At 38.0% G+C, this 25,144-nt stretch overlaps 1 protein-coding gene across 3 annotated transcripts in view; it reads right to left on the bottom strand.

Annotated features, from left to right (window-relative positions):
• Positions 1-21,813, bottom strand: part of afap1 (actin filament associated protein 1) — a 157,058-nt gene extending 135,245 nt beyond the window's left edge. For all 3 annotated transcript variants that reach the window (XM_055156658.1, XM_055156659.1, XM_055156660.1), the window contains exon 1: positions 21,722-21,813. In XM_055156658.1, coding sequence (XP_055012633.1) covers positions 21,722-21,746 — 25 coding nt within the window. In that variant the 5' untranslated portion in view covers positions 21,747-21,813. The remainder of the gene's footprint in view (positions 1-21,721) is intronic.
• Between the last annotated feature and the right edge of the window lie 3,331 nt (positions 21,814-25,144).

Genomic DNA, 25,144 nt, shown 5'->3' with positions numbered 1-25,144 from the left:
GGATTAAGTCTTGTCAAGGCATTTTAAGAGGAAAACGTAGCATATTCACAATTTTAACCTCCACAAAACATAGCAATAAATATCGTACTGTGAGACTTGGATATCGTTACATCCCTAATTTTGGATCATTTCTTTTTGTAACTATTTCATTGACTATTTTGTTCCAATATTGCTGGTTCAATTGAATGTTGAAAAGAAAAAGAAATGGGTACATTTAACATCCGAATATTCGACTTATGGATCCTTTTATTGCTGGTTCAATTATTGTTTATCAGTTGGTTAAAACTTGAGTAATACTAATTGTTCAGAGAGACACGATCACTCAGTCAACAATAAAATATCCTCATTAATGTTCAATAATGCTCAAATCCAACTTTATTTTGTGATTTATGAATAATGTCGATTGACTTAGGAAGGTTTGTGACTTTTAAACTATGGGTCCCCAAAAAAAACAGTGCCGTACAGAAACATAGGAGCGTATCTCTATAAACATGGAGTGTATCGGCGCACACCTACTGCCCGTGCATTCCTTCACACTCCTGTGCCAGGCCTCAGACAGACCCGGCCTGTCTGCAGTCTGATTGGGTGGAATGTGATGAGACTGCCGCCCGCCCCGCAGTCTCCTCCACCGCCTCTGTAAAAGCGAAAGACATGCCTGACATTCTCACACGGACATAGACTTCATTTAGAGAGAGAGGGCCCGCGGGCTACAGGAATCCACCGGCACAGGCGTGGATTTATGTGTGTCAATGCGAGAACTGCAGGTGTGGTACTACAAGTATTCAGCGCCCGGAGCGTAGTGTAGTTTTTCTAATATTCCGACTTTAATTACACTTTGCTTGTTGATTTAAAAGTCTTAAGTGAAACCTGCCCGCACTATTATCACAATTACGACTTTGTGTTGAGAAAATAACATTTGCCTGTGAAGATTTACTGTTTATGTTGAAACATGATCGAATTCTGCCCACGTGCCTCACATAACAGCTGTTCTTGCGTTGGGGAGTTCCACAGGGCTCATAACTTTGGCCCATTCTGTTTGACAACACATGACCAGGTGTTCGCATGTGGACTGTGGCAAATATGAAAGTAGTAAATTCAGTAGAAAGTCATTCTTTACGTTGGGCGTGTCACTGTGTTATTCTAGTCCTGTTTTATGTTTTAATCTCTGTATTTGTCAATCAAACTTCCAAATCTGTCCAAAAGTAAAATAATGAAGTACTAAAGTTGTATTAAAGCTCTTGTACATGCAGAATTAATTCTCACAAAATAAATATCTTTTTACATTTAATAAGGAAGTGTTGTTGTTAAAGAGCCAAATGGATTAGCTGAGTGAAAAAATCCTGAAATATCATGCATGTAAGATGACAATGTGCCAAAGGATTTGTAAGAGCTTAGAACTAGTTAGACGAACATAAATACCTACTTCCTTTTTCTGCAGGAAAACTTGGTAATGCGACTTTTAATCTCAAACGCACCAAAAACTCAATCTTTCTCAATCTTCAGTCTTGAACATCTGAGACTTTGGTGCAGAATTGGCTTCCATTACTCAGCTCTATCAAGGTGACAGTCCTTGAATAGAGTCTTTTATATTGTGCCAAACCAGGGCACACCATGTCTGTATTCACTTTCCTTTGGATGTGGCTGATGGTCTCATCCTAAATGTCAATGGCTTCCATGTGCCGAGAGACACTTGAGGTAAAGGTTTGTGGTCATTACCACATAGTTATTTTTAGCCTGATTTCTGCAGCTTTAAGGCACTCGAGAGGCTCAAAACAGATGGAACTCTGGGAGGTGTGCAAAAGCATACATTGGCTTGGCTTTTATGAGCTGTCGATGAGTCCTCATTATTAGACATTAGCACAGTAAAGCTTTTAAATCTGTTTGTGTTTGGTCCAGTAGAGGTAGTGTATGGGTACATATTTTCAGGTATACAGCACAAAGCTACAATTAACAACTTGGCATGGTGATCAGTTCTTTCATGTGACTTTAGGTGAGTGTAACTTTACAAAAACACTTATATCAATGTGGTATTCCCCTAAAACACATTGTAGTTGCCATCTGTAAAACTAAAACATACTCAACCACAGAAGGCTAAATGAATAAACAGATTATCTGTTCTGGTAACCACATAAAACAGTACAATAGAAACAGTGTCAGTGTTTCCCGCAGCATTTGATAGTTAAAGTGATGCCCCCCCCCCTCACTTTGTGGGAACTGCTGCCTTGCCTAACCAATATTCTGTGGGAAACACTGAGTGTCCAAGTCAGGTTACAATGACTAATCTTGAATAATCTATTACAATAATAGTATTAGCACACTGATCTGGATGGAGATCTTTCGTAACATGGCATTACGAAATCAAAATGTCCAAAAAACAAAACAAAAAAAAAGTATCAACAAAGATCAACTATTCTCTTGGGTTAGCATTTTCTTTTAAGGGCCCATATTGTGACATTTTCTGATCTGTTTTAATGCTGTTTCTCCATCAAAAACAGACCTGGAGTCATATTTTATTTCATTCACACGTTTAACACACAAACCCTGCATATTTAGGCATGCTCCACTGTGTTTTTAAACTCCATACACCTTCACTAGAATCATTTGGACAATTTCAGACCCGGAATTGCCAATCTCTACTGAGAAAAAGTAAAAGAAGCTGTTAACTTGAAAACTACCACAGAGCACTTTGAGCTTTGGAGCTGTAGACAGACACCAGGATTAATATCTAGGATTATTAAAACACCTGTGAATGAATCAAAACACAACTCCAGACATGTTTTGGATGAGGTATCACTGTTCAAACATGGATTTAATTTCACATGAGTCAGTTTTAGGAGCTTTAAAATGTATTTCAGAAAAAAATCTCTCTCACAACGCGACTAGTAAAACAATTATAGTCACAACCATATCTCCATAAATAATTTGAACCACTGAACCGCAACATGCACACAGTCAAACTAAACTTCACCTCAGCTCTACCTGCGCGTCACGTCTCACCATTTCTCATTAGAGACGTTTCTAAGCGTTGTCTGTCTGGCGCTGTTTGAGAAAGCGCAGAAAGAAAAACACATAGGTGCAGTAGACACAAAGGCTTTTCTGTGGACTGTCCTGGGCTCAGACAGCTGCTCTGAAAACACCATGAGTCAGAGCACGCTTCATCTGCTACATTCCCTCACATCTGCACCTCCCTTTCTCCCGCTATAGCACACACACACACACACACGCATGCATGCACACGGCTTGGGTTTCCAGGCTTCTCGGGGACATTGCATTGACTCACATGAACCATAGTCAATTGCCCAACCTAACCTGAAACCTATTTTAACCCAGAACTGAACTTAAATGACCATGTGAACGATCATTTTTATTTTGATCCAGTTGTTTCAAGTAATACTATAGCCAGTGTTCGGAGTAACGCGTTATAAAAGTAACAAATTACTCTAATGTGTTGCTTTTTGCTGTAACGTAGTAATGTTCAGCATTACAGGGGGAAAAAAATTTAATAAAATGTCAGTCACGCGTGTCACAGTGCATTTTTAACCTGGATTGAAGTGGTGGGTTTTTCATTTTGCTTCATACAAATTCGCTAAAATCACTGCGATATCAGCAGCGGTGAAATGCCTTCGTTACGGTGCCAAATGTCAGGACGGGCCTGGAGGTGCGCCTTGGTAGACCGTCGGGTGACTGGGCCGCACAGGGGCTAAACGCAGTCGATGCCCGATCACACTTTGCAGACACCCTACTCCACAGGCTCGGGGTTCTCTCAGGGGCAGCCCTAGATTCCAACTCCTAGGCCAAGATTAGTCCTGGTTTGGTCCCGGTTTGCCGGTTTAGTCCTGGTTCAGTCCCGGTTCAGTCCTCAGTTCAGTCCTCAGTTCAGTCCTCAGTTCAGTCCTCAGTTCAGTCCTCAGTTCAGTCCTCAGTTCAGTCCTCAGTTCAGTCCTCAGTTCAGCTCTGGTTCAGTCTTGGTTTACATCTGGTTTAGTAGTCAGTCTGGTTCAGTCCTCAGTTTCAGTCCTGGTTCAGTCCTCCTGGTTCAGTCCTGGTTCAGTCAGTCCTTTCAGGTTTAGTCAGTCTGGTTCAGGTTCCTGGTTCAGTCTCTCAGTTCAGGTCCTCAGTCAGTCCTCAGTTAAGTCCTGGTTCAGCTCTGGTTCAGCTCTGGTTTAGTCTTGGTTTACATCTGGTTTACATCTGGTTTGGTCCTCCTGGTTCAGTCCTCAGGTCAGTCCTCAGGTCAGTCCTCAGGTCAGTCCTCAGGTCAGTCCTCAGGTCAGTCCTCAGGTCAGTCCTGGTTCAATTCTGGTTCAGCCCATACAAAGGCACAAAAGTTCGGCATCTTCACTCGCTGACTGTTATTTGACGATCAGTGACAGTTATTTTGGTAAGAGTAACTTAAAGTGCTGCAGTAGTCGTCTAATGTCTTGAATTCTAAATGCAACAATATTGTAATGTAACAAATTACTTGGAATAACAAGTCATAAATAACGCATTACAGTTTTGAAGTAACTCGCCCAACAGTGTCTATAGCAAGTATCTCAAAATCTATCCGATACTAGGATGTAACAATATCCAAATCTCATGGTACATTTTCACGATATATATCTCACGGTACGATATTTAATGCGATATTTTGTGAATATGCTTCTTTTTCCTCTTACAATACCTTGACAAGACTTAATCCAAAGAACTAAGATTTAAAAGTGCTTAGAACTGTTATTTCTTCATGTAGTTTGCGCCAAAACGGAGCAAAGGATCATGGTCTATGTAGTTCCACCATAACAATGAATTTAAGCAAAGAAACTCGTGATTTGATATAGTGTGATGGTCCACGATATTATTGAGAGACTTTTGACGATACGATATCACTATTTTTTTGTTATTGTTACACCCCTATCCGATACCAATGAGTTTTCAACAAAATATAACAAAATATAACCCTATATCAATTATCTTACAATTACAATCTTTTAGTTGTTCAGTCAATTAATCGGACAAACAAAATTTCTCTTAGTTGACTAATTGTTTTATTTAGATTGTAAGGAATTCATGGTTATCCCAAAAAAAACTACTGTCAGTATCAGCTGCAAAAAATAAATAACTGAAATGAAATAGGCTACTTTAGTTACTTTAGAAGTTATTTATTCAACCCTCTTCAGCTGAAATCTAATAGTACAGAAAGAGAATAAAAAAACTCCCCCACTAGTACCGGGAAAAAGTACCTACAATAAATATTGACTCAAAGAATTATCAATATACCAATATCACGACAGGCCTATGCACAACAGCAGAAAGGAAGAGGCATGGGGTAGATTAGCTGAAGATTTGCGAGTGAATCCTGTGTTTTTCTGAGTCACTGGTTGTTTTTGCATGAACTCCCGTGCAGGTGGAGTCTTGTGAGTGCAGTTTGGATCAGATCGTGGAGATACTGAATTGTTTGAGAGCTTTCGCCGCGCCCCCTTTAGATCTTTAGTCGAGCAAGAACTCCTTTAGTTGACAATAGCTCTAATGTCAATATAACAATTTGAAATTTTAAGCATCATTATTTTTGCAAGAGAATGAATACTTCTGAGCCAAGTCCTCACGAATTTACACCGATATTAGTCCCCCCGTGTCGTTAAAACTCGCCCACACGCACCACTCCTCTAATGTTTTTCTACATGTCCTGCAGCAACCTGACTGCCATGCCTGACTCAACACTCAGGATTAATATGACAAAGATGAGGCCTCGCTATAAGATATAATAATAATGTAACGCGATCCTCGGGTCGTGTGCAGGTGCAGCAACACTGAGGGTTGACAGTGAAGGACTTTGAAGTGATAGGTCTTATGTGATGTGTCTGAGACATGCCCGCGGACTGGAGCGTACAGCGCCGATGACAACTTGTTTGGCAAAGGCTGCAAAAGAAAAAGAAAAAAAAGACACCGTATAGAACAAAGCAGTATTAATAGGCTGTGTATCTGTTTTTAGTCTTAAAAACATGAAAAACAGAACCATTTTTAAAGTGTATTACAGATTTTTATGAGTCTCTAATCATTTAAATTATAGTTTTACACCGAATCAAGAAGCAATTTGCGAAGAAAAGTTGAAAAACATGTTGGAAATCACAGGAAGTAAAGCGTTGTAAAACACACCTCACACTAAGGAGAATTCTAACCACAAGTTTGGCACAATTTACACATTTTTATATACTTAATTGTCAAAAGTCTCACAATAATATCGAATTACAAGTTCCTTTGCCTAAATGCATGGTTTTATAGTAGCAACAGCTTATAAACATAGGGAACTACACATCCCATGATTCATTTCAGTGCAGACAACATGAAGAGATATGTTTTTACTTTAATTCCTGGGATTATGATGGAAATAAGTCACACCAAAATCTTGTCAAGGTATTTTAAAAGCAAAAAAGTGTCCTATCTACAATTATATCAGCCTCTCTAAAATATCGTAAAAAATATCGTACCGTGAGATGCATATCGTGATAAAATCGTACCAAGAGATTTGGTTATCTTTACATCCCTAGTGTTTTCTTATCTTACAGGTCTCTGATAACTTCTGATAACATAAGATAACATTAGAGAAGTTTTTCAAGGTAAATGTTACGGAATAACCTGGTGTGATTTCAAACCGGGGAGATTTTAAACCTAAGAAAATGCCAAATTGGGAAAACAAGTGTGAATGTTTGGGTTTTCTGAGCAAAAATGAGTAGTCAGTTTTCAGCAATCAGCAATCCAAAGTTATCCCAACCTTTCCTTAATCATTCTTTTAATCTTAAATACTCACCATGATGAGTTTTTCAAAACCTTCAGAGGCCAAAACGAGCAAAAACCAGCATGTCAACACTTCTTGGTCTCCAGTTCTCACAGTTCTCCAATTAGCAGCAGTCTCGTTTTGACCACAATGGCTGCTTTTACAATATATATCTAAATATGTAGTGAGGAAAAGCAAATCTTGCTCAACGACATGGACAAAAAACAGGCACAGACATTTTAAGGGTTCAAATTGGGCAAACTTTAACTGTGGTGATTGCATTGTTTTAAAAAAATATGTATTAAAATTGCTTTCTAAATAAGGACAATTTTATGAATTCAGCAATTATTAAAATTAGGGGTGTGCAAAAATACTGAAATATCGATATATCGTATAGTTTAATGCGATGATACAGTATCGATATCGTGGGCTGCTGTATCGATATAACGACAAGAGTATTTTTTGGTATATTTTACAAAATTATTTTGTTACAGCTACAGTTTTGTTGTTTATTTGGAGAAAGGAAACTAATTTATGCAACATTTTCACAGTTTTTATTAAAAAACAATTATTAAAATGTTTCATACTCATTTTTGCACAAGAAGTGGTTTAACAAAGACTTTAAGTATCACAGCCATGATTTAGCCTTTATTTTTTATTGAACTGCATCGAATCGTATCAAATCAAAGCTCACTGTATCGAGATATTTATCGTATCGTGGCCTATGTATCGAGTTATGTATCGTATCGGCAACTTCTTAATGATACCCAGTCCTAATAAAAATGCATTAATAACCTATAACAAAGAGTATTCTTACAGCGATGTGTGCAGGGGAACGTGGGTTTTATTTTCATTACATCATTTAAATCAATATGTGAGTAATTATGCCGTAAAGTGATCATCATGCCAGTCGCAGAACAAAAACACGGTGAAGTGGTGCCAGGTCGAATAAAAGTTTTGGACTTGGTGTGAGGCGTCTCGAGGTGAGCTGATGGTCGACTGACGCTCAATGGACGGACTGTGAAACGTATCGAACCTGCTGCCACACGCACCAGCAAGCAGAACAGACGGAGCAGAAGAAAGAGAGAAGGAGAGAGAAAGAGAGAGACCGTACAAGACAATACACGCTCCACACATCACATTCATACACACTTGATTTACGATGAAATTAGACAGGTGAAGGTGCTGAGTAAAGACGCCCAAATAGAAGAGAGATCAAACTGAAAGTACAAAGATATTAACACCTCCAGCTATGATGATATAACCAGGTTAACTTAAGACTGTGCAAATAACTGAATTTTGAGCTCAATTTGTGTGTCAAACAATCTCCAAAATCATACAATCGAGTTCAACAAAGTTTATTTTTGAATATTTTTTTAATATAAATAAGCATATTTATTTTATTTTTATATAGAGATTGCAGAACAGCAGGATATCTAGTTTATTTTGGATACATTTATGTTTTTCTGTGCATTATTTCATGTTCAAAGTATATTTTATTCATTTTATGTTTTATAGAAATCGCAAAACTGCTCTAAGCTACAGATTTGGCAAGGCAAGTTTATTTGTATAGCACAATTCGTACACAAAGTCATTAAAAGTGCTTTACAGAATAAAAAACACATTAAAATCACAATAAAATAAAATCAAAACATACTCATCATAAAATTAAAAAGAGAGAGAGACAGACACTTTAGAGAGAAGAGTGCAGAATGAAAAATGAAAGCTTATATTTATTTTCAGTTTGAAAGTTTTGCATAAATTTTCAATAACTAAGTGTTTTTTTGAGAGACAAATGCTGAAAAAATGCATCGTGTAACTAAAAAATAATAATCTGAATGATCGTGATTTCAATATTGACCAAAATAATCAATGATAATAATGATTTTTTTCCCATAATCGAGCAGGTCTAGGTTAACCAAACTGCTACACCTTAACAGACGTCAAGTTTACTCGTGTTTTGTTTTCTCCACTCGTAGTGCACAGCTGAGAAAACCCATCCTCCATGTCCGTGGTCCATACTGGTGTGTTGTTGCTTTGGACCGTACACTTTACAACTTGGCTGGGTTGCCTTAACTTCTTACTACCCTCACGCACTTTTGACTGGTCTCGTCTATTCACAGCTAAATGCAAAACTGTGGAACACTACATGGATTGAATAACTAAATATACAGACCAAAATAATGTGGGTTATTTCATGGCAAATTACTTCAACTCAATTACTGTCACTGGGCTTCATTCATCAAACGTTCTTACAAACAGATTTGTACTTCGGCCTTCTTACAAACATTTTTGGAATTCGCGAAACTTTTTCTAAACTGAAAATGTTCTACTGGAAGAACAAATCCTATAAACGGTTAGGAGCACTCATAAGAACAAAAATTCTACAATTTTAGATTATTATTACTCTGATAATGCAACAAAAAAATTCTAATTCCTCCATGATTGTAAATTATATATTTTCCTAAATTATTTCCTATTAATATATTACTATGTGATCCAATAAGATTTATGAGGCGTTTGTAGAGCATGTGTCTATTGGGTCTAACAGACTTTATATAGGCCGCAGTGAACCTCAGTCTGTCCCAGCCCCAGTGCCTCCATATGGGCGTCTGTCACACCCCCGTGACCCCCACCACAGCCCCCCTCCCTCGCTATTTACGGCAGGTCCACGACCGCGGAAAGCAAGATAAATACGACAAAAGCGGACACTTATTTCAGTAAGTTTATGACTTCCCTCTGAGTGTGTTCATGTGAGTGTGGACATTTGAAATCGCCACTGAACTTGTAAAACAACCGCCATAGTCTGTAGACTTCAGTTCACTTACTCCCTCGCGCTTTCACATGTCATAACACCAAACCCGTATTGGCCATATTTGGAAGTTCAGAGAGCGTTTATTACCAGATACATGTTCATTTTCTATGTAAATTAATTGTAAATGAGCGTGGAAGTGTTCGTAACTGGGTGTTGGTGAATTCAGCACAACTGAAGGAATTTAGGGATTTTTTTTTTTTTGGTGAATCTGGGGCAGAGTTCTCGTGGCATCTTAAAGTAGAAGCTATGGAATTTTTTTTAAGGAAAGATTCATGAATGAGGCCCAATGTCTCTAGTGTTACAATACTAAAATTTCAAACTTCATTTCAATGCTAAGGAATAGACTTGATGCTCAACTCAATTCTGAGACCATGAAGATTTCTTGAGGAGTAATCCCTCAGTGCAGCTCAAGACCATTCTAAAGTAGGGATGTAACAATAACCAAAATATCGTGATATCGTATCGTCAACAGTCTCACAATAATATCGCGAGCTGTCACAATATATCAAATCACAAGTTCCTTTGCCTAAATGCATGGTTTTACAGTAGCAACAGTTTATAAACATAGGGAACTACATATCCCATGATTCATTTCAGTGCAAACAACATGAAGAGATATGTTTTTTATTTGAATTCTTGGGATTATGATGGAAATAATTCACACCAAAATCTTGTCAAGGTATTTTAAAAGCAGAAACGTGTTCTGTCTTCAATTATATCAGCTTCTCCAAAATATCGCAATAAATACCGTACCGTGAGATGCATATCATGGCAATATCGTATCAAGAGATTTGGATAGCCTTACATCCTTTTTCTAAAGCTACTCAAGAAACCTTTGCTGTTTTTCAATATCTATATTACAATATTCACAATGAAGAAAAAATGATTCTGAAATAAATTGGCAGAACAAAATTTACCAAAACCCTAAGATTTAATCAAAGATGAATTTTTGTTTTTGTTGTTAATAAGAATGAACTGCAGATTTCTATAAGAATACAACACAGGGTACAGATGTTTTAATTTAATAGCCTGGACTTTCCCGTTCCAAATGCCCATACAGTGGTCCAACACATAACGTTTGTGAATCATTTGCAATAACAGAGCAAATCCATATGAAACTGATCAGGGCGCACACCAGTTATTGAACTGCTAAGCTGTGTAAAGCTTTGTAGTCTGAGGAGCCAATTACCCCGTCTGATGCAACGTGGGGTACTCATAATAACTGCTGGTGTTAGCTCATAGATATTGCGCAGTTCTCAATAGAAGCTGCGGATTTGTTGTTTATGAGTGAGTGACCTGCAGGCAAACATCTGGGCCAGAGACAGGGGAGGTTCAGACAAAAGAGCCCGGGCGAGGAGGGGCGAGGCTGGAGACAGAGCTGTGGGATGGGGCCTGGAGCTCTACCAACAGAGAGAGAATAAAACAGAAGTAACATTAAGATACTGTGACGCCTTGGCCTTTTGGCACCATCATAGACTGTTTGAAGAAACAGGTGAAGCCATGAATCTATGTATTTTAGAGCTGCCAGATGCTGTGGTTTCAAACGGTGCTATTAACAAGAAATTTGGATAACATTTCTAGTTCTGGTTTTCGAGTTTTAGTCAACAAAATGTCTAATATTCTAATTTAGGCTATGTTTACACTGAAACGAATCACTGTATCAGAAATTATTTGCGTCCAGACACGTGGTTTCTGTGTCTGTAAGCTTTCCCTGTCAACACAGCTTTGCGCATTTTTGTTTACGTTTTACAGAAACAAAACTTAAAAACTGCACGGCACATTTGCATAGACTGAGTGCTCAAAAAACAGCTTCCTCCTTGTGCAGGTTCAGCTTCTGTCGGACTAAAGGACACGACTCAGTGGAATATGAGAGGGATGTTCTGCTGATGGTGAGTCTGTTCTCTGCTTCTATCGCATTCGACGTGGTTCATGTGAAACTTTTCAGAGATTATACGTCTGCAGGTCGTACGCATAGACCGTATATATGAATGGATATATACTCTAGCCTCTTAGTGTTTTGGCTGGTGAATTACTTCACGGTTTGGGGCTTTAGGATTGAAAAATAGAACTTGGATCTAGTCTCCAATCTTTTTTTTTTTTAATTTATAATAAATGTAGTTAATATGATTAACTGAGATTCAGGTGCAGGACCACTCCTCAACATCCCTCTCCTCTCACCAGCGAACCACAACTCACCTCGACCACGCCTCTAATTTCCCAGAAGTCAATATGTAGCAGCCTTTCCCATCATCCCAGTTTGTCTCGCTAACTCGACCCCACCCTCCCATCCCCTATTTTGTCTTTCAGTCATAAGACGCCTACAAGGGGGGTCCCGTTCTGGCTGGGCCAATTGCAGATTGAGACTCAGTCCCCACCCATAGTCTCAACCCAGCCATCTCTGCCTCGCCTCGTACATTATCAATAAACCTCTTTGCACTATGTTGTTGTTGGCGTGGTCCTAGCTAGTGAATTGGGATGTAACGATAACTGAAATATTGTGATATCGTATCGTCAAAAGTCTCACAATAATATCGTGGACCACCACAATATATCAAATTACAAGTCTCTTTGCTTAAATTGAGAGTTATGGTGCAACAATAGATAAAAAGAAGACGGAACTACACAGACTAGGCATGTCCAAACTATGGCCCGTGGGCCAAATGTGGCCCTCAGACAAATTTTTCTTGGCCCTCAGGCTTCCAGGTGAATTGGCCTAAATTACCTTGCATCAATGAAAAATTTACTTTTTTTTTTTGAAAATCTACCTTGATAAAGCTAATATTTAATATTTAGTTTGTGGTTTTAAGGATCTTAGCGTAAATCTTAGCTCATTCTAACGTGTTAAACATGCACATATTTTATTACTCACTGTACTGAGCACCAGTCTATGGCCCTCGTTCGGCCCTCTGCTTTGTCTGTGTTTAGATATGTGGTCCTTGATGAAAAAAGTTTGGACACCCCTGACATAGACCATCATCCTTTGCTCCATTTCAGTGCAGAAGAACATGAAGAAATAACTGTTCTAAGCACTTTGGGTTAAGTCTTGTCAAGGCATTTTAAGAGGAAAACTTGTAAATTCTCAGTTCTGTTAGCCTCCACAAAATATTGCAATAAATATCGTACCATGAGCCGCATATCACGAAAATATCAAACCGAGAAATTTGGATATCGTTACATCCTCATTTAAATAATCATGATAAAAAGTTTTAATGTGAAAAATGTGAAATTGATGAAAACTGAAGAAAATATTTTAGTTGACAAAATTAACCCAGTCGTGCAGTAGCTGGTCTGAAGAAGAAACCGTCTTGGCTTTGCACTGGTTGCAAAAATTCTAGTCATGTGGATGCTGCGCTGCTAAATTCCTGACTGTGAACGGTCAGGCAAAACTGCACCGGAGGAACGCAAACCTCTGGAGCTGCACCAGACAGCTGTGTGGACGGAGAGAAACAGTCCACTGCAGAAATGATACCGTCATCATTTCAGATGGAGGGCGAGGGGCTGTATAACTTATCGAGATTTGTTGTTTTTGAAAGGAATATCCAAACTGAAAATCCCAAAATACTGAGCCTGATCATTATTGGCTCCACAAACTTGCCAAATTTATCTTCTGGCTTATGGCAACAATTATGTGTCTGGGGTTGAATAATGACATTCTTATTTAAAATGTTTTCCACAATTTCTCTGAGTCTTGTTAAATAATTACGCTGGAAACGTAACATCTTGCACCCTCTGAACCCGGGTGCACCCACCAACAGGTCTGACTAGTTTCGAAGCAGGTTTCACAACTTTCTGGGGCCAAAGTGCAGTTTTATCGTCAGGGATGCACAGACACCGATATTAGTATCAAATATCGGCGCTGATCCTGAAAAATTTGCTGGATTGGGTATCAGGTCCATGAGATCTGTTAAGCTGATACCCAGGTTAGACCTTGGATGTGCTAAGAGCAGGGCTGGATATCATTAAGATACAATACGATACATATCTCGATACAGTGAGCTTTCCATTCGATGTGATATATTTCAAATTGATTTCAAATCGATTCGATTTCGACGGTTCAAAAAAAAAAAAAAAAAATCATTTCTAAATCATGGCTCTGATACTAAAAGTCTTTGTTTCCTTCCTCTGAACAAGCACTTTAACATAATAATTTAGTAAAATACACCAAAAAATTGATGCAGTATCGATATCGTGGGCTGCTGTATCAAATTAAACAACACAATATATCGATAGTTCAATATTTCTGCACACCGACTATAAGTTGCACTTTTTTTCATGGTTTGGGTGTTTCCTGTGACTTATATATTAAAATGTTCACACTGAAGCCATGAGAGGTTTTAGTCTCGTGTGTCAGTATCTGCTGCTCCTGTAACACTGTCAATTGGCTCTACTGCACATGTCTCCTGCAGAACGAGCCTCTGTCCTGTCTGTATCATGTCAGTCGATCGCACCATTACTTCTGTACCACTGAAAATTTACAATTTAAACAAACAAACTTATAAAGACAGCTGAGAAGACTGAATGCAAATGCCCCTAAAAAGAAAATCATAATTTGCAGATTACAAGCTGCAAGTAGCAAAATCTGCAGCCGAAAACAATAATCGAGCAGCAGAAAGACAGTTTGAAGTGAGAAACTTGTGACACCGGGAGGGTGCACCGTGAAACTTTCCTGGAAGTCACTGGATGGATCAACAAAGCCTGGACTTCAGTGACACTGAAACCATCCTGTCGAGATTCAGAAAGACCGGAATAATTCTAACTGGAACTGATGCTGAGTCTGACGACAGCTACACAGAAGAGGAAGCGGCGCTCAGTTTACCTCCACAGGTCACAGAGTTACTCAGAAGTGACACAGAGGATGAAGAATTGAATGGATTTAGTGATTTGGAGTGAGATGGAGAGTTTGGTAAACTTGTTCTGTTCTGTTGTTTATGTTATATTTATCTGAAGAACTGTTCATATGTGACGTAAACAGTCTGTTGTTCTCTCTTCTATTGTTTTTACTAGAACTTGCTTTTCAAGATTAAATGTCAATTCCTGGTCTCTGATTTTATAAAATACATTTTCTCCAAAAAGTGTGACTCATAGGCCGGTGCGACTTATATATGTTTTTTTCTTCTTCATTACGAATTTTTTGGCTGGTGCAACTTAAAGTCTGAAAAATATGATAATTGGAAACGCTGCAGTTCTTTAAGCAACAGAACGCCCTCTGCAACCAGCAAAATCTCTTTTCTTGCCCTGTATAACACCTCCAAAAGCCAGTTCTGAAACAAATGAGATTCTTGTATCATATTTATATGTTATAAGTGAATATTTCTGTCTGCAGTGGGGCCACATTACTCTTTTAAAATGTCCAAAATGATTCACGTCTCCAGTGCGAGGTCAGATATCCAGCCGTGAGCAGACGGTGATGACTCCTCCTCGTGTGCATTCTTCTTCTCTGACTGACCCTCCGCTCATATGAAATACCCTCCCCGGCTCCGCTGCGACTAATCGTGTATCACATAACAAATCTGTGCGTTACCGTGGTTACTCATATACATAATATGGCGAGTCCCCGGTCGGACCCATATGTCCAATAGTGACGTAAGTAGCATGACCGATATTATTGACGGAGTAATAATGAGCCCAGCTGTTCGTTTTAGGACTTTTAGACGGTGATGAAATTGTGTCTGAGATGTTATATTTTTATTTTTTGGGTTTTACAGCTATAAATGGGGGTGTTGAAAAGCAGGATGTTCTTGTAAATGTTTAAAGTGAAACAGGATGGCTTCACATTGTTACCTAAAACAGAATGTGGTCGGACAGAGCGAAGCAGGGAAATAACAAGCTCCAGGCACAAACAGAGGAGGTCAAAAGGAAAGAGAGGCCAGAGAAACAATGTTAGAAAGAACGACGTGTCCACGAGTGAGACGCCGATGTCGTGTTCCTTCACTGACTTCAAAACAATCATTTTCTTATCATGTTTTTTTTTTTTTACTTTAGTGGATAACTGTGTCTCTAGGAACGAGGTAAACACACTCAAATCAAACACAGCTTTTACTGATAACAATTTTAACACTCATTTATTCTTCCTAGGGCTGCTCAGTTATGGAAATTTTGGTCAATATTGAAATCACGATTATTCAAACGATTATTTTTTAGTTACTCAATGCATTTATTCAGCATTTCGATGGAGTAAGAAAGCTTTCAGAAATATTTGTGTCCATAAGATAGAAATCTGTGCATATTTCTCTGTAGTTGAGCATAAAATAAATATTTGTAAAGTCTCGAATGAGTCCAGTCGAACATAACATGTATTGTGTGTATTTTATCCATCAGAATATGAATTGAAAAGTTAGTCTTGTTTTATTCCTTGTTCACTTCGGGTTTAGTTCTCCTGGTCCTGGTTCAGTTCGTATGTGGCGCAAACGTCCGGCATTTGATCGATGTTTCTTCTGAGCAATAATTAAAGCCTTGTGAAGTGATGATGTCTTTTTGACAGTAAAGTCACGTCTGTGAATTCATATTCGTACAGAAGAAAGCATAATCGTAAATTTTCATTTTGTGATTGTAATTCTTGATGTGGTAACTTTTCAATTCGTATTCTGATAGATAAAACACACACAATACATTTTATGTACGACTGGACTCATTCCAGGGTTTAGAAATATTTTATGCTCAAATACAGACAAATATGCACAGATTTCTATCCTATGCACACAAATATTTCTCAAAGTTTTCTTACTCCATACGTTTCTCTATCAAAAAAAAAAAAAACTAAACAAAAACACATTGTTATTGATAATTTACACAAAACTACAATATGTACTTTAGAGCAGTATACATATATATACTTATTTATATAAAAACATCCCAAAATAAAGTTTATTGTTTCAACTCGATTATATGAGTTTGAAGATCGTTTGACACACAAGTCGAAATTGCGATAAAAATTCAATTAATTGCACAACTTAATTCTTAGTTACAAAATTGGATGGTCAATGCAATATCGTGGGAAAGTTCACAGTAAAGTGGGGAGTCTCACGATTAAGGATGTAACAATATCCAAATCTCACGGTACGATATTTTCACGATATACATCTCACAGTACGATATTTACTGCAATATTTTGTGGAGGCTACAAACTTTTTCCTCTTAAAATGCCTTGACAAGACTTAATCCAAAGAACTAAGACTTAAAAATACTTAGAACTGTTATTTCTTCTTGTAGTTTGCACTGAAATGGAGCAAAGGATCATGGTCTATGTAGTTCCCTGTCTTTTTTAACTACTGTTGCACCATAACTCTTAATTTAAGCAAAGAGTCTTGGCCCTCAATATTACTGTGAGAATTTTGACGATACGATATCACAATATTTCGGTTATTGTTACATCCCTAGTTTATGGTTGAAATGAATCTGAAATTTACTTCCAGAACCAGCGCAAACTTTGAAGCGGGCAGGATTGTGGAGCTCGACATAATAAAATAAATGCCGGTTTTCTTCTGCATAGCCTGAAAAATGTAAAAATTACATGACAGTAACTTATTTGTTCACAATTAGTGTTAAACTACAGCGATCTGTGGTCCAGCTGCATCACTGTCTGTGGTTACAAGCACACTCCAAATCAGATTATTATCAGATTTTATGAGTTATAAGACTATTAAAATGACATGTAAACAGCAAAACCACTTAATGTCTTTCTGCTCATGGTCCCTCTGATCACTCACATCAGATTTTGCAGGATTTACATGTCATTTAAATCATCTTAAATGTCCAGAAATGAGATAATAATCAGATTTTGGCGAGGATGTGAACACACTCAGCCACTGTGCTCAGTCATTACCAGTGTGAATGCCACTTCCTCTTGGCACTTCCTGTCCCACATTAATATTTAATCCAAACAAGGGCGTAATCTGTTGGTCTTTTGTGGCACAGTAATTGGATTTGGCCGTCATCAGAGACTCCCTCTATGCACAGTCTGTCGTGTTAGAATAAAGAGTGAGAGGAGGGGGGGAGGGGGATCAGCTGATGTCTCCACTGTTCCCCAACTGTCACGGGATCCTCATTTGGCACACATTTATCTCACTAAATGGTGAGATAATAGCAGGGATGTAACAATAACCGAAATATCGTGATATGGTATCGTCAAAGTTCTCACAATAATATCGTGGACCATCACAATATATCGAATTAGAAGTGTCTTTGCTTAAATTAAGAGTTATGGTGACTAGGGATGGGCATGATTAATCGATAATAGCTCATTAAGAATTTCATCGATTACGTACATTTTAATCGACAAACCGAATGTAGGTTGCTGTGTGTAGTGTGACCAAACAGGGTCTGTACATGTGTCTCTCTGCATCAGAAGGAGCGAGACACAAACATTCAGTCAGTCTGCAACGTACCGAAGCACAAATGTGTATTTAACGATGATTTGTACAAGAAATTCCAGGCTTTCCGTTGCGTTCGGGACAAGTGTGAGTCCATGTGCACAGTGTACAAAGCAGCACATATGTTTCTGTGTCCAGTGGGAAAAAGCTTTGCCAGGTGAGAGTCGCTCAATGTCGATGACGAGTCCCCACCTCCCTCCCCCGTACGGTGTCCTGGTTTTTACAAACGCAAATATGGTCACACTAACCTGTATTCACCTGAGTCATGTCTTTTAATCCAACAGAAATTGAACCACATCAGTGACACAAAAACTGTAGTTTTATCTTCGCTGAGTTTATGCAAATTAGCGATGCGGTTTTAAGTTTTGTTTCTGTGAGAGTTGTGCAAAACTGAATTAAACACATTATAATATCAAACGGATTGATGTGGCTCTAGAGTCGTTACGGTTTATATGTCGTAAAGTTGAATTTATTTATGCAGATTAGTGGTGCAGATAGTCATAATAATGATGATCATTTTAATACAAAAACGTTAATGATTAATCGATCGTTAATTCTTCCAATGATCGATTAAGAAAATTTCATCTGAATGCCCATCCCTAATGGTGACGGAGAACTACATAGACCATGATCCTTTGCTCCATTTCACTGATAAATACAAGAAGAAATAACAGTTCTAAGCACTTTTAAATCTTTGGATTAAGTCTTGTCAAGGCATTTTAAAAGGAAAAAGTAGCATATTAACAGTTTTATCGTACCGAGAGTCTGGATATTGTTACATCCCTAATCGTGAGCTTTCCCACGATATCGCAATAAATATCGTACCGTGAGGTTCATACCGTGACAATATTGTATTGTGAGACTTGGATATCGTTACACCCCTATCATTTAGTCAGTCAATTAACAAATAATACGGCGCATTTAACAATTAAAACAAAATTCAATCATTATTGTTTTGTCATATAAACAACAGTATGAATTAAGTAACTTGGCCTTTTTGTATTTTTACATTACATTAGGGTGACCAGATTTTCAAAATAAAAAACTGGAACATCCTTTGGGTTTTTTTTTGGTAATTGGTAATGATAAAATTGTGAAACGAGTGCGTAATTAAGGAACATTATTATGCAGAGACCATTCATGATGAACATGTGAGTCAATATAATCACATTTGTCTTGTTTGTTTTCATTTATATTTTGTCTCTTATATATACAGTAAGTCATAACTAAAATTGTAAATGCAAATTTGCTGTTCATACGCTGCTTTTCTATCTTGGAATTATGTCATTTTTTAAGAGGCTTTGCCTTTATAAGTAGTTTTTAATTCAGCCTAAACCCTTTCGGTCATGATCTATGGGGTTATAGTCTATGTTTTGTTTTGTTTTGTGTTGTAGTGCTGCAATATGACCGAATAAACAACTACTACTATATTTTCTTTGTGTTTTGATCATTTTTAAGCAGCTTTTCTGTATTTTACATAAACAAATGACAATGTATGCCTCTTTTTACTGTTTCCAGGGATAAGACTGGTCAAAAATATGGACACAAGGGACATTCCTTGGGACAAATCTGGGACATTTCTTGTATAAAACTGGGACAAATCACCGTTTTTTGGATGAATCTGCTGGGACAGGGGACACAGGGCTCAAAAGTGGGACTATCCCGGGACGTCTGGTCACTCTATATTAACCTACCGATTATTTAATAGACCTGAAATCATCTTTTTGATTGGTTGTACATGAATAAATGCATAAATACATTAAAAAATAATAATAAATAGGCTAGTTATTCTAACAAAATGGTTAAAGTTGCAGGCCTATGTTGTAAAATGTAAATACGGGGTTATTAAAATCTTAAATCTGTGCTGGATGTCATGCTGTTTGTATTGACAGGGCTCCAGACTCCCAGCTGTCCTCCGAGCATCCACCCCGGCCTCCTGCCTCCTGCCCCCTCCTCCCCGTCTCCACTATCCCTCCTCCTCCTCCCGCTGCTGCTGCTGATGCTGGGGCGGCCCGTGGCACTGCTGCAGCCTGGGGGAACGGCACACACCCTCCGGCTTCCAATTAATCACCACCCCCCTCCCACTTTCCACCTCAATCTCCTCCAGGCTTCGGCACATGGCTCTTTGTATCCCACTGACAACAACCAACCAGGAAACATGGCTATTACTGCTATAAAAAAAGTACAAATGCATTTATAGATCTGCTATTTTATAAAGAAATATTAGGGAAATGGTAGAGTGACCAGATTTTCAGAATAAAAACATGGGATACACCTTAATTGGGATGGTTTGTATGAATAAAAATGTGAAAAAACAGCGTAACATTGCCCATTCTTGACTCTCTTGTGGGTAAAAATCATAATCTGAGGGACTGTTGTTGCATTTTTTGTCTTATAGTCATTGTCAAGCAGATTTTAGCTGAACAAATGACAATATATGCCACTCTTGACAGTTTTTGGGGGGTCAGATTATTCAGAAATGTGGACAACTTGGACGTTTCTTGTATAAAACTGGGACAAATCACAGTTTTTTGGATGAATCTGCTGGGACAGGGGACAGGGGACACAGGGCTCAAAACTGGGACTGTCCCGGGTAAATAGAGATGTCTGGACACTCTAGAAATTGGACAATGCAGTATTAATCGCAATTGGTGACATATAAGCTACTGTTAAATTGCACAGTTCAATTTTCAAGACAAAATTACAATAAATGCATTTACACATCTAACATTTTATAAAGAAATATTAGGGAAAACGATAAGGTGACCAGATTTTCAGAATTAAAAACTGGGACACACCTTAATTGGGATGGTTGGTATAAATAAAATTGTGAAAAAACAGCACAACATTGCCCATTTTTGACTCACTTGTGGATAATAAACATAATCTGAGAGACTGTTGTTGCATTTTTTATGGTCTTATGGTAAATTTCAAGCATATTTTAGCTAAACAAATACAATATATTCTGCTCTTGATGGTTTTTGGGGCATCAAATTGGTCAGAAATGTGGACAACTTGGACGTTTCTTGTATAAAACTGGGACAAATCACTGGTTTTGTATAAATCTGCTGGGACAGGGGACACAGGGCTCAAAACTGGGACTGTCTTGGGTAAATAGAGATATTTGGTGACTCCAGGAAATGGACAATACAGTATTAATCGCAATCAGTGACACATAGGCTGTTGTAAAATTGCACAATTCAATTTTCAAGACAAAATTACAATAAATGCATTTACAGATCATAATCTGAGGGACTGTTGTTGCATTTTTTGTGGTCTTATGGTCATTTTTAAGCATGATTTCTATATTTTAGCTCAACAAATGACAATATATTCCGCTCTTGACAGTTTTGGGGGGCTCAAATTGGTAAGAAATGTGGACAACTTGGACATTTCTTGTATAAAACTGGGATAAATCACAGTTTTTTGTATAAACCTGCTGGGTCAGAGGACACAGGGCTCAAAACTGGGACTGTCCCGGGTAAATAGAGACGTCTGGTCACGTCTGGTCAAGTATTAATAGCAATCGGTTACATGCAGGCTACTGTTAAATTGCACAACTACATTTTTTTAAAGCCAAAATTACAATAAAAGTTGAAAAATGTGATTAAATATGCTAGAAAATTTCGCACCTGCACTGCCATGTTTCAGACTACACGTGTTATAAACTGATTGATGCAGACACGCTCATCAAATATAGGCCTAAAATCATAAAATCCAAACTTGCAAAATGTCATGAATGAAAGTATTTCAGAAGCACGTTTTAGGATTGAAAACTGGGCTTACCTTTGTCGCTTGTGTCCTTTTCCATGATGATAAAAGTGCGGATTTTGAGGAAGAGCGGCGACAATAGAGAAGAGAGGAGAGGGGCGTGTCCGACAGTGCGGCCCTTCTGTGACGGACAGCTGCGAGGGCCAATCAGAAGGCAGCAGCTCTGGAGGCGGGGCGTACAGATTTAGAGCTGGTACAGAAGACGCAGCGATTGGACAACGAGGTTTGGGGTGATTAAATAAATAATTAAAATAAAAAATAAATTGCAGTAATGATATAAATGAATTAAAAATACATAAAAATAACATGGAATTCACTGGTGTCAATTCCAGGCATTATTTTATTATTAAAGATTCCACCTATCCTACTTCCCATGAGCCCAAATCTTTCCTTTTTTTTTTAAAATGCACCACACTGTCTTTTAATGCACCACACTGTTTTTAATGTACACCACAAAGCAAGGCATACATGCACAATTGCACATTGAAAATAAATAAATAATAAACAAATAATAAATAAATTCTTGTCATGCTCTGTCATTTAAGGTAAATCTCTCCAATTACACTGTTAAGAATCTCTACATAACTATACACAATTAGTGAGGATGTAACAATAAACGAAATATCATGATATCTTATCAAAAGTCTCACAATAATATCATGAATATAATCTGAATTCTTTCTGTTCTGACTGTAATGATTCACTCATTTCTACATTTCTACAACATATTATATATATATATATATATATATATATATATATATATATATATATATATATATATATATATATATATATATATATATATATATATATATATATAAATATGTAAAATATTAAAGACTTGAAATCACTCAAAGCAGACGACTTGGACTTGACTTGGACTTCTGGGACAGTGACCCGAGACTCAACTTGGACTTGCCTGTATTTGACTTGGGACTCGACTCGGACTTGAAGTCAAAGACTTGAGACTTATTTGAGATTCGCAAACAGCGACTTGGCCACACCTCTGAGAGAAAGACACAATCTAAATGTGCAAGATTTGTGTGTTAAACATGTGAATGAAACAAAACACAACTCCAGGTCTGTTTGTCACGAGGAAGCAACATTATAACAGATCAGATAAAAGCCTAATACGTGCCCTTTAAAGCATAATTATTGGAATACACATGTACGTATGAACTTAAATATCCCCATTTTCATCATCTCTCTTTTTTTCCTTCGGCCATGAGAGCCTCAGTGTGAACAGAGCCCAAGATCACCCTCTCCCCAGGCGCTTCCTGTAAGGTATTCCCAAGCAAGCTGAGAGTCACAGTCCCACAGCTATTGTAAATTTTCACAAGTCGAAAACAAATTTGGGAACATGAATGGTGTGACGTCAGCTGGCTGTTTTAAGTTGCTCTAAAACAAATGTTGATTCTCGGCGTGTATCTGTGAAAGGTCCACAGTAGTGTTGTGTTACGGGCGATGGGGGACCTCTGCTCGCTGAGATGAAAGCTCTCGGTGCTTGTGTTCTCCTGCTCGGGTTTAGTCCACTCTCTTTGTTTATTATGTGTAATTTAAAACCATGTGGGTAAACATCACACAGGATCAATGTGGAATTCGAGGTCGATTACCGTAAATACCATGACAGACAAAATAACGAACATGTTTTGATTGGAAATTTCGAAATTCTTCCACGTCAGCGCTGGTAACGAGCTGGAAAAAGTAGATAAATAGATTGAGATTTAGTGATTTCCTCGTATTTCCATTGTTTTTTTGCTAACTCGAGGATATATATAGTCTGTATCGTATTGACTATCAAACTGTTTTTATGTCGCTTTTCACAGACTTCAACAGGAAGAGAGGGCTGTTAATAACTATCCTGATTCATCAGACGGTTTCACTTTGTGGAAACCGTCTGACCTCGCAGCATTAGGATTCTGTTTGCTTGATGGTAGGCGGGTACTTTTTTATTTAACCAATCGCTGCTGTTTGGTCGTGACGTTTGTAATGATTTGGCGCATTACAGGTCTGACTTTAAAGAAGAGTTTTAGCTGGAACTACAACCTGACCTGATTTTGACCTGACCTGATTTTGTGCTCTTAAAACAAGTCAAACAGTTTTTAATTGACTCCATTTTGTATTTTCTCTTGAGTCCTCAGACCACCTTAAATCTTAAAACACTGTTTGTATTGTGTCACCATGGTAACTGCTGTTTAGACCTGGTTTATTTCTGGTTTAGACCTGGCTTAGTTCTGGTTTAGACCTGGCTTAGTTCTGGTTTAGTTTTGGTTTAGTTCTCGTTTAGACCTAGTTTAGTCCTGGTTTAGTTCTGGTTTAGTCTAGGTTTAGACCTAGTTTAGTCCTGGTTTAGTTCTGGTATAGTTCTGGTTTAGTCTAGGTTTAGACCTGGTTTAGTCCTGGTTTAGTTCTGGTATAGTTCTGTTTAGTCTAGGTTTAGACCTGGTTTAGTCTAGGTTTAGACCTGGTTTAGTCCTGGGTTAGACCTGGCTTAGTTCTAGTTTAGACCTGGTTTAGACCTGATTTAGTTCTGGTTTAGACCTGGCTTAGTTCTAGTTTAGACCTGGTTTAGACCTGATTTAGTTCTGGTTTAGACCTGGGTTAGTTCTGGTTTAGACCTGGTTTAGACCTGATTTAGACCTGGCTCAGTTTCTGGTTTAGACCTGATTCAGACCTGGTTAAGTCTAGGTTTAGACCTGGTTTAGACCCATCTTAGATCTGTTTTAGTTCTGGCTAAGGCCTGGCTTAGTCCTGGTTTAGTTCTGGTTTCGTGAGGTTGCCTTACAAAAAATGCCATTTAAATAAAAAAAAAACACCTCTAAAATAAAATAATAATAAAAACACTGCAGCTTTAATCCATGATAAATGTGATGAAATGATAAAACATGTTTATTTTGTGATTCCAAATAAGTTTAAATGAGCCGATCAGAGTCAACCAAAGAGCGGCTCTCATGTGGCTCTGTGGCTCTCGAGGTCTGTGTTTATAATAACAAATCAGACAAAGTAGGAGTATATTTTGAATAAAGCACTTTAATAGCAGATGGATATTAGAAAGAAGACGACAGTTAGTGTGTGTTACTTACAGGCGCAAAAATCCCATTGGACACAACTCCAAATCTCATCAAACTCTTTTCTACTCGTTTTGACACTACAGTTTCAAGGCTTAGTGCTGATGCAGGTCTGGGAAGGAAGCTTAACAAAATCCATAAATGAGCTATATCTTAGTCCTGGTTTAGACCTGGTTTAGACCTGGTTTAGTTCTAGTTTAGACCTGGTTTAGACCGGGTTTAGTTCTGGTTTAGACCTGGTTTAGACCTAGTTTAGACCTGGTTTAGTTCTAGTTTAGACCTGGTTTAGACCGGGTTTAGTTCTGGTTTAGACCTGGTTTAGACCTAGTTTAGACCTGGTTTAGTTCTAGTTTAGACCTGGTTTAGA

The sequence above is a fragment of the Boleophthalmus pectinirostris genome, unplaced genomic scaffold (assembly GCF_026225935.1).
Source record: "Boleophthalmus pectinirostris isolate CB_2022bp ecotype Guang Dong unplaced genomic scaffold, ASM2622593v1 HiC_scaffold_20, whole genome shotgun sequence".
NCBI classification, from domain to species: domain Eukaryota; kingdom Metazoa; phylum Chordata; class Actinopteri; order Gobiiformes; family Gobiidae; genus Boleophthalmus; species Boleophthalmus pectinirostris.
Note: the sequence above shows the minus strand (reverse complement) of the source record. Positions and strands in the feature narration are given on the sequence as shown.